General features: G+C 43.9%; 1 protein-coding gene across 1 annotated transcript; it reads right to left on the bottom strand.

Moving 5' to 3' along the window:
• Positions 1 to 4,188: 4,188 nt before the first annotated feature.
• On the bottom strand, positions 4,189 to 10,130 carry LOC106708391 (RAC serine/threonine-protein kinase). The gene is made up of 9 exons (XM_014499883.2): positions 9,510 to 10,130; positions 7,870 to 8,047; positions 7,491 to 7,688; positions 5,862 to 6,116; positions 5,400 to 5,503; positions 4,864 to 4,963; positions 4,609 to 4,773; positions 4,379 to 4,534; positions 4,189 to 4,274 (listed from the first exon to the last, which is right to left on the bottom strand). The coding sequence occupies exons 1-9, from the start codon at positions 9,803 to 9,805 to the stop codon at positions 4,227 to 4,229; spliced, it is 1,500 nt and encodes a 499-aa protein (XP_014355369.2). The 5' UTR covers positions 9,806 to 10,130; the 3' UTR covers positions 4,189 to 4,226.
• Positions 10,131 to 10,901: the final 771 nt, after the last annotated feature.

The raw sequence follows: 10,901 nt of genomic DNA, 5'->3' as shown, positions 1-10,901 counted from the left end.
CGGACGCATTTCACTCGCTAACATCGACATGTAAAGTTATGGTTAAGGACTCACTAGTGTATGTTACAGTTAAAAGCAATACGTATGTATGTATGTATGTATAAATAATTTGAGTGATTGTAAGTATCCAAGGAAACTAGAACGACCAAACACTTTCTTATTTCAGTGCAATGAGGTGAGATATGTGTCGTGTCGTGGCCCGATCCCAGGAATGTCGCATCTGTCACTTGAGATGGCAATCGGTCAACGTTTGACCATATCATGATATAGGATTTAAATGACGTACAATACATATTATATAAAAAACTAAATTTGTAAATTCATACATACATATTCATTCAAATAAAAAACTTTGTAAAATTCTTGTAGTTTTGAGTCGTTACGGCGTTGCACTTCATTTTTGACCTTCGTTTCTGGCGATCTTATTATGAAAGATAAAAATTTAATTAATTGCCCGGTGAAATCAAGTAGTGTGTAATTTTAGGATCTGGCCACGACATTAAAAAGTAATTTTTATAAACATCGAGGTACGAGGTGAATACACTTATGGTATTTTCAAAAAATATTTTGTACAAGTTACAAATGTATACAATGGAATTAATCTAGCAAGTTATTTTTGAGGCGCGACTGTCGGTCGTATCGCTGGTCAGGCGCCTGAGCGATGGTCGCTTCATCGTTACGCCATGTTAAGTTTTCAAATTCTACAAGTGCGCGCCCACAGCTGCGCTGTACTGCACACATATTACATTTTATTGTAAAATATATGAATACGGTAACTTTTGTATTTTATTTCTTACACTTTGGTCATATTCAAATAAAATATAACACTATAAATTGTCCCAGAATCAATACGTCGACTATAAAAGATCTTGGATTCAAAATAAGATTGAGCACTTGCTGCTATTTGTGCCCGCCGAAAGATATTCGTGACGCAAAATACGCGCTTGTCGTGGAGTTAGGATAACTGAGCCCCTACTACTATACAAGATAGTCGCGAGCCCAAAATGTGTCACTTTCCCATGTTGAATAGCCTCAATGGGCTTGTTTTAAATGTGGAGATCTTAGACCTTTGTTTGTCCTTCCTCTAACCTTACTATTGTCGCTATCCTCTACCTATTTCTGTTATAGAATTACAACACTGACAATTTAGTGTAGTTACTGAGTTGTACTTCGAAAACTAGCAAAACTCGGATCGTACATCAACACATCTTGGGGCTTAAGGCAATTGTGTACACACAGGGGATGTAAGTTGAGGGTGGTACGGGGGCGGGGTCGAAAATCTTGATACCCATCCATTAGACCTTTTTAATTATAATCAGTGATTTTCAATGGATCTAAGGTTTGAACAGAAAATGGCACTCAAAATGTTTTTCGAACATGCTTTAATTATAAAGATTTTGTGTCACTATGCCTCTTTTTAAATAACTCACAGTAGAACTAAATATATAAATAATAATAATTTCTTTTATTAAGTTCCACTACGAGTAATAATAATTGGCAATCGCCTGAAATCTACACAAACACCTCTGTACATACATACGTATGTCACTCGCTTCGAAGGGCCAGGAGGAAGGTGCGCCCTCGTTGCCGGCGCACCTCCCCAATGGAGATCCGACGTCCATGGACATGTGCAACACCGGAGGAGCCGCAGATGCGTTGCCGGCCTTTAAAATATAACTTATATAAGTTAATTTGTGTTTTATTTGTGTAATTATGGTTGACTATGTTTCCTTTTTTTCCAATATTGGTCAGCCTATCGTCGTTTACTGATAGACGACGGCTTTTTCTTAATTTGAAATTGATAGAGTGTTTTCATGACATTATTTTGTTACTTTTTAGTGCATTTTGTTTGAAATTGGTTTTTTATGAAGTCGTCTTTCTTTTTTTCTTAATTTTTGTTATTTCTCGGTTTTTAGTGAATCTGAAGTTCGATTACAAATTTCCTTAATACGTATGACACACTTCAATTCAAAAACTAATTTAGAATTCAGCAGATTATCCTTGAAACAAAGAAATTATTACCAAAATCGGTATACAAATTGAAAATTAACGAACTAATACATCGTAGCGTGACTTAAGTTTTGTCCAGCCGCGCGCCGCACTAGCATTTTTCGGATGCGCGTAGTTTTTAATCATTTGATATCTTTCAAACTATTGATCATAACATAATTACATAGTTTGAATAGCTAATGTAATTTGCATTTAATACTGTAGCCTTTAAATATATTTATTTGGATAAGAATTCATATCGATTATAATATAATAGCGCCGTAAGCTTAAGACGCTGCTTTTCGTGTGCATTTTAATCGACGTTTTGTTCACAATAACATGGTTATTGTGAGACATTCATAGATGATAAATATATGCCACAATCTACATTCAGTTCTCTTGATAATGAAGATTAATACATTTTACATAAGAGTTAATACTGAACTCGAATAATAGCGTCGGAAATAGGGCACGAATTTAATTGATGTTTCTAAAGAAAAAAAACGGTTATTGTGAAAAAACTATAAAATATAGATATATGCTATCATGGACTTTTATTTAGCACATTTGAAGAGCTACAATTCTTCCGTACATCATCTTTATGTAGGTCCTATCGTTTAGCCTACGTAAGCGCTGAAAGGAAAATTTTGAAGCTAAACTCAAAATCTACTAGTCTTCTAGTTATTTAAAAAAATAATCAAAAAAAATGGGGCCCATCTGCTACATTTCGATTGAAATATTTTTTATCAAAATCGGAGCACCAGGGGCGGTGCTTCGCGGTAAAACACATTAAAAAAAACAGTCTAAAACCGCCTTCTTTTTGAAGTCAACTAATAGGTTTTTCGTGTCGAAACCAGAGATTTAAATGTATTTATATGTAATCATAGAGAGAACAAAGGACATAAGAGACACTTTAATTCAAAAGTTTTATGCACAATGACCACCGCTACCAATTAGTTAATAGAGGTAAATATACAGATGACATCGCGCCCGCGCCCGCGCCCGCGCCCGCGCCCGCGTCTCAATGTCAACAAGCACTTATGAAATTATGATGTTTTTATAAAAAATAACTACATAACACAATATTGTACTTGTAAAAATTGTTTAATGATTTGTTTCAAATAAATTTTAACAACGATAGTTAAAATTTAAAGAAGTGTAAGTTGAGAGAATTTAGGAAAATTTGTCATTACACTAGTATAGCTTTTGTACAAGCTAATTACAAATCGAGGATAGACTCTCAGTAAAACGTCAAACGTGTGTGAAACTATCCATCTAGAGGTAACATAATATGTAGAGGTAACAGAATGCAGGCGCGTGCGCTCTCCACACTACACACTCCACACTCCACACACGGAGAAAGAGGAAACAAATAAAACAAACAACAATATATAGCTTTATCCTAAATTTAATATATACAAAAGGAAAGTTAGCGGACACGTGCGCGCTTCGCAAGCGCCGCCCAAACACTCAAACTCATCGCTCGGAAAACATTTTACATCATCATTGATTCTCTGTCGGCGGTCATGTTCGGCCCCCCGCCCCCCGACCGGCGCCCCCCGACCGGCGCCCCCCGCCCCCCGGCTGCCGTCGTACCGCACAGACTGTATGCGACTTGACATTAAACATTCGGTCCGACGGAGACGATATTTGACAGATGGATATCTCTGACCCGGTCACCCGGTGGACATAATTCAAACTCTCAATAACTCACTAGCGCCCTCCTGTCAATGTCACAAGATCCATGTTGTACTGTAGCTGTGTCATGTCGCACACATGTCGGTTTTACACATTTCCTGTCAGAAGTTTAGTTACAGACAACATCGACCCCCACATATTATAATAAATTATATTGTATTGCAGCAGCGAGTGTTGCCACAGTCTCCCAATGAGTGGAACAGTCTCGCAATGAGTGGAACAGTCTCGCAAGAACCGAATGTCTTCGTGCCTTTTGTAGCGCAAATTATCGAGCCCTAAGATTCCGCGAAAGCTAATGATTAAACGAGGAAAAAAACATTATCGTGATGTCCATGCATTGACCGCCGCCGCCGCCGCCGCCGCGCTACACAACTAGGAATATCTCAATGTATTGACGAGACACACAATTGCGTCGCAGCTGGACGGCGGGCCGGCGGGCGCGGGGGGCCGGCGGGCGCGGCGTGCGTGGCGGGCGCGGCGGACGCGGCGGGCGCGGGGGGCCGGCGGGCGCGGGGGGCGCGGAAGGCCGGCGGGCGTAGCTAGTGCCGACGGCCTGAGAGCGCGGAGTGCGCCGAGGAGCAGATATCCTGCGAAAACACATGAGCACTAGTTACTGTCCGCACAGAGAGTGTTGGCGGGGGGTGGCGGGGGGGGGGGGGGGGGGGTGACGGGGGCTATGGGGGGCACGCACCTGGTACGAGAACTGCGGGAAGTGCTCCTCCTGGATGCGCGCGAGGCCGGGCTCGTGCTCGGGCGGCGTCAGCTCCACCGACTCGCCCGTGAACTCCGAGTCGAAGTAGCGCGTGTCGGTCTCAGACTCCACCTGCGGCTTGAAGGGCGGCGGGATCTGCAACACGACAGGGGCGGCCTCAGTGCGCGCCGGGGCCGGGGCCGGGGCCGGGGCGGGGGCGTAATGCGCACCTTCTTGGCGACGAGGTCGGTCCAGTTGATGGAGGCGAAGAAGGAGTGATGCATGATGTCGAGCGCGTCGTCGGGCCCCGCGCCCAGCCGCTTGGCGGGCTCCTTGTTGAGCAGGCCGCTGAGCAGCGCGCGACACTCCGCCGACAGCGTGCGCGGGAACCGCACCTGCGGGCACACGCGGCGCTCTCGTCAGCCGGGGGGTGTGCGGGGGGTGCGCTGGGGGCGCGCGGGGGGCGCGCGGGGGGCGGCACGTACCTCCTCGCTGAGGATGAGGGAGAAGAGCACCTCGTGGTCGCGGTTGTAGAAGGGCAGACGTCCGCACGCCATCTCGTACAGCACGACGCCGGTGCCCCACCTGCGCACGCCGGGCACTGATTAGCGAGGTCGGGCACTGATTAGCGAGGTCGGGCACTGGTTAGCGAGGTCGGGCACTGGTTGGCGAGGTCGGGCACTGGTTGGCGAGGTCGGGCAATGGCTCACGCGGCTCGAAGCGCATTCCTTCGCGAGCTACTCTTTATACATTTTAGTCCATGGAATAAAAAGTCCAACAAGTGAGCATCTTTTCTCGTTGAGACCTTATTTTCTTAACTGCGAGAGTTCTGAAAGTGTGCGCGATGTTGTGGAAACTAAAAGTGTAAATGAAGTAGACGTGGTCACACAACATTTGTGTTTGATTTCACTCTCCTTCTTTGTCCTAATAGCTTCGATACACTGTGTATGGTGTGTGTGGAGGTCAGTGGGGGGCAGTGGGGGTCAGTGGGGGTCAGTGGGGGTCAGTGGGGGGCACAGACCAGTCGACGGCAGGTCCGTAGTCGAGGTCCTCGAGCACTTCTGGTGCGAGGTACTCCGGCGTGCCGCAGAAGGTCTTGGTGGTGCGGCCGTAGGTGATGTTCACCTGCGATCAGAACATACCTTTTTATATTAACACTAGCTGACACCCGCGACTCCGTCCGGTTGGATAAAATACTTTATTAGTAGCTCATCAGTTCTTCCTGGTTATGTTCCACATCTATGTGAAATTTCATCGAGATCCGTCGAGGCGTTCTGCACATGCATCCATCCAAACATTCGCATTTATAATATTAGTAAGGTTTTCCAAAAATAGAAATTTTTATTTTTCGTTTATTTCCAAAAAAAGAATCTTAAAGAACGAAAAATAGTGATTTCGTTCTTTAATTTTTTTTCTAACCAATGCTATTAAATTGCTATTAAAAGAGCCATTTGCTCCATGTTTTGTATTTTATGCACGTCACCTTGCAGAGGCCGAAGTCTGCGATCTTGATGTGTCCGTCCTTGTCCAGCAGCAGGTTCTCCAGCTTGAGGTCGCGGTAGATGATGCCCTCAGCGTGCAGGTAGCCGAGCGCGGACACGATCTCTGCGCCGTAGAACCTCGTGCGCTCCTCCGAGAAGGCGCGCTCTCGCGACAGGTGGAAGAACAGCTCGCCGCCGTTCGCGTACTCCATCACGAAGCACACGCGGTCCGCCGTCTGGAAGGAGTAGCGCAGCGCCTGCCCGCGCCCGCGCCCGCCCCGCATTGCAGCGCATTGCCGGGCATTGCCCCGCATTGCCGCGCATTGCCGGACATTGCCCCGCATTGCCGCACATTGCCCCGCATTGCAGCGCATTGCCGCGCATTGCCGCACATTGCCGGACATTGCCCCGCATTGCCGGACATTGCCGCACATTGCCGCGCATTGCCGCACATTGCCGCACATTGCCGGACATTGCCGCGCATTGCCGCACATTGCCGCGCATTGCCGCGCATTGCCGCGCATTGCCGCGCATTGCCGCACATTGCCGCACATTGCCGCGCATTGCCGCGCATTGCCGCACATTGCCGCACATTGCCGGACATTGCCCCGCATTGCCGCGCATTGCCGCACATTGCCGGACATTGCCCCGCATTGCCGCACATTGCCGCACATTGCCGGACATTGCCCCGCATTGCCGGACATTGCCGCACATTGCCCCGCATTGCCTCACATTGCCGCGCATTGCCGGACATTGCCCCGCATTGCCGCACATTGCCGGACATTGTCCCGCATTGCCGCACATTGCCGGACATTGCCCCGCATTGCCGCACATTGCCGCGCATTGCCCCGCATTGCCGCACATTGCCCCGCATTGCCGCGCATTGCCGCACATTGCCGCACATTGCCCCGCATTGCCGCGCATTGCCGCACATTGCCCCGCATTGCCGCGCATTGCCGGACATTGCCCCGCATTGCCGCGCATTGCCGCACATTGCCGCGCATTGCCGCACATTGCCGCGCATTGCCGCACATTGCCCCACTGCGCGTCGCCTCCGCCCCCGCCCGCGCCCGGTTGAACTCCGGGAAACAATCTTACTTAAAAGACATCTCTTTATATTCTTATTTGACGGAGGGGTTGGAGTATCAGAACCTGATCACGGACGTACATACATACCCTCGTAACACTTGCGGGGGCATGAGGTCGGCTCGCGAACTGGATCGGAGAACATCGGGTGACCGATTGACCGACTTTGGAGGTTCGAGGGGCGGTTAATAAGTCCGCGGTAAATAATAAAAAATAAAATTAAACTCAAAATTATTATCGTATTTAAATTAGTTCTTTGAAACACTATTTGATTTTTAAGATATCACTAATTAAATACCCGATTTAGCTTAAATTTATTATTTACAGCTGTATTGTTATAGATTAGATCGGCATACAAAACATTCCTTCTCTTCTTTGGGACTCTTTCAATCCGCGTACTTTTTGAACCCCCCTCGTATGAACCCTACAGCTATCAAACGTTGTAGCGGCGTGCGAGCAATGTGAAGCCGGACTCCTCTCGTGTCTCCGCGTACAGAAACAAATCGGAGCCCGAATTTACAACAAGAAAAGAAATGTGTAGTAACCGTGAGGAAAGGATGCTTGGTCTTCTTGAGCACGTGGTTCTCGGTGATAGTGTGCGCGACCTCGTCTTTCTGGATGATGAGGTTCTTTTTGAGGATCTTCATGGCGTACAGCTTCCCGGTGCCCTTCTCGCGGCTCAGCACCACCTTGCCGAACGTGCCCTTCCCGAGTACTTTCACGAATTCGAACTTTTCCAGCGTCTGAACAATAAATAACAAACTATAACAATGATATCTCCCCATCGTGGTCATCTACCAAACAATGTTAATTAATATTAATAATTTCTTTGTAATGTTTTCTGTTGTTGAATAATAAACAAATAGAGGGATGTGACAATGTCTGTTGTGAGAGCAACAATAATGTAATGTTGGTGCGGCTCACGATGCGGCGGGGGTCGCGGAAGCTGGTGCCCAGCTGCGCGATGTCGCAGTCGTCGGTGTCGGCGTCGCCCCCCGCGCCCGCCGCACCCCCCGCGACCGCCGCACCCCCCGCGCCCGTCGCGCCCCCCGCACCGCTCAGCTGCGACGCCACGTACCGGATGGCGGCCACCCACTCCTCTCTAAAGCAAACGTCAGCACTAGCAGTAACTTATTCATCTCAACTCAGTAATATAAGGGATTAATTATATGTTGGAAAGTATAACTAGATGCAGAAAATAGAAGCTTATTACAAATTTGGGAAATGTTCTAGAACTAACATAGCGGTTACCAGAGGTTAATTGTATTGAATAATTAGTTAAGTTCTTAATGTCCGCTCTACAGATAATGTTAAATGTCTTTGACAAACTAAATCACTAAAACATTGAATCGCGGAATGTTTGTGCTTGACCTCGATTTCTGGTAACTTTTAAATTCTTTATAATTAATTGGAAAAAAATGTTTTAAATTGTTCTTCAACAACAATCAAATTATTTTAAGATAATCTTTGAAATCCAATAAAAAAATTATTTAAGTGTAATTTAATAGATATTTTGTGGACACTAATCTTAGAAACTTTAGCACCCAGTTTTTTTGTGATGTTTTCAATAATGTACATAATTAAGCCAAAACATTAAAGTTGAAAACATCTTTGTTGTGTGTTATCACACATGAATGGGATAACACCAGGGAGATGATGATGATGAATGTAGAGACATCTACCAGTTTTATTTTCAAAATGTATAAACTTTATATTAATTTTTATTGCAATATCTTTATTAAGAACGCATCAGTGGCTCCGAGGTTGAGCACTTGACTTGTATTTTGTAGGTCCTAGGTTCGCATCCTGCCATATACCAATGAAATTTCTAGTGTTGGCAATGCATTGCAGTCTTTGTACATCATCTATACATTTCTAAATTTTACATTTATATTTTATAAACAAGTTACATACACATTGTGGCAGTGGGATATTTCTATAGTTTTATCACAACAATATTAAAGAAAATTATTGTAACTTGTAATGTTAAGGTGACATTACTGTTTGTTTTTGTTGAGTTATAGATATATACTTGTAAATACATATCATCTGGAGCACAATAGTGACGCCATTGGAGAAGTTTTTGTGGTAAATTTCCCCACGGGTGTTACATACAATTTAGATAAGAACTAAATCAAATACAACCTGTTTTCTTATGTTTATTTTTGATTTATTATTTTTTAGTAAAGCTTAATAATATATTTATTTGTTTATTGAAATATTTAGAACACAAATTAATAATTTTATAAACACAATAACAAAAACAAAATATTAGTTAACAATGTTTTGGTTTTCAATTTATTTGGTATAAATTTACTCATAATATAAAAATAATTAAAATTTCAACAATTAGTATAGTTCATTTTACTTTTAGTTTTTGTACACTGCATTTTCCCGAATTAAATTTTTTTTCCTTACACTGGTATACATTTGAGTCACGCACAATAATGACGTTTCGGAAATCATCTTAAAATTAAACGTCAAAGTTGTATGAAACACTATATCTATAGATATATACCTATGTATTGAGTATTAGCATACATCAGCAGAGTAAACAAACTGACCGTTCTCTGTCCGTGTCGACGGAGAAGTTGCGCTCGATGACGGTGGTCCACTGCAGGCCGCGGATGGTGAAGGTGTGCGGCCGAGGTTTGTCAACGGCCATGATCTGGCAGTCTCGCACTGTGAACTTGTTCAGAGGGTCGCGGTAGTTATTGCGCTCCGGCTGTGTTTTGAACCCAACTAAGTCACCATTGTCAAACAGAATGAAATAGCGATCTCGCCAATTGCGGATGTGTTCCCCACGTTTTTGCAACCAGCCCTCTTTTACAATGTTTCCGGGCGCCTCGGCCTCCGCCATGGCTGAAGTCTGCCCGCGCCCAACCGAGCCACTACACACAACACTTGCTCGCCAATCTAAGTTCGCTTAGCTAGGCACACCACCACCACGTTTCAATATGACACTTAAAGCGCGTGCTTCACCTGTACTGCATCACACCGTCAACATATGTATAACACATTTTCTTGTACAAAACACTTATTTATATTAATATCAACGTTTTCTTGTCTTAGAAAACGACACGATTAAGCGACGTAGCCTCGCGGTAGCTATGCGACAATGTCAAGTAGGACTGTTTGATGAAAAACAATAAATGAAGACTGACGTAGACAAATAAGCAATGCATAAGTGGGAAAGAGAAATCCGACTAATCTGAAGTTAGGCACAGGTTTATTTATTTAGTTGTATAATAACCTATTTTGACAAATTAGTTCCATATGTCTACCGCTAGTCGAATAAATGGCGTTGTTTCATGTTTTTTTTTGTTTTTTATTTCCTTGAAACGTTCCTTTATACTCAAATCATTAGTGCTTTAGTATAAGGCATTTTGAATTCGTCATTTATTAAAAAAAGTCAAACTTATGTAGCTGTGCAAGTTAATAAAAATCCCACATTCCTGTACTTTGAATCCCGTGACCGCGTTTATTTGCCTGCGTCGTATTGTTGTGTCGCGTTATATAGTAGTTACTCATACGGATACAAAGTACAGCGCGGATACGTTACCGCTTTTTGCGTACAAATTTAAAGAAAAAAAACAGGCTACTTCGACTAGCGCTATCTGTTAAGATGTTTGATTTATGAACTTTTATTATGAAAGTTTTTGTATTTAACAGAAACCCACATATAACAGTTTCTTACTTTGGAATTTAATACAAGGTCGAAAAAAATATTAGGAGATTTAAAAAAATATGGAGTGCTAGATTCGAACTCGTTTTTCACTAATTGAGATTTTTATAGCCTAAGTCCATAATGTGTGTTTGTGTAATATTATAATGTAATTTTCCCTGTAACGCCCAGGAACAGAATTCGAATTGAACAACACCGCAATCGTCAATTTAACAGTGGTAGATCCCACAACAACAATAATGTTGAATGCATGAATGAGCGGGATCCACTG

Source organism: Papilio machaon, chromosome 14 (genome assembly GCF_912999745.1).
Source record: "Papilio machaon chromosome 14, ilPapMach1.1, whole genome shotgun sequence".
Classification (NCBI taxonomy): Eukaryota; Metazoa; Arthropoda; class Insecta; order Lepidoptera; family Papilionidae; genus Papilio; species Papilio machaon.
Note: the sequence above shows the minus strand (reverse complement) of the source record. Positions and strands in the feature narration are given on the sequence as shown.

Coding starts and splice junctions, on each gene's coding strand:
- LOC106708391 (XM_014499883.2), bottom strand. CDS start 9,805: ATGGCGGAGGCCGAGGCGCCCGGAAACATTGTAAAAGAGGGCTGGTTG. Junction 6,117..7,490: donor CCAAGCATCCTTTCCTCACG/GTTACTACACAT, acceptor GGGCGCGGGCAG/GCGCTGCGCTACTCCTTCCA. Junction 5,504..5,861: donor CAGACTTCGGCCTCTGCAAG/GTGACGTGCATA, acceptor TTCTGATCGCAG/GTGAACATCACCTACGGCCG.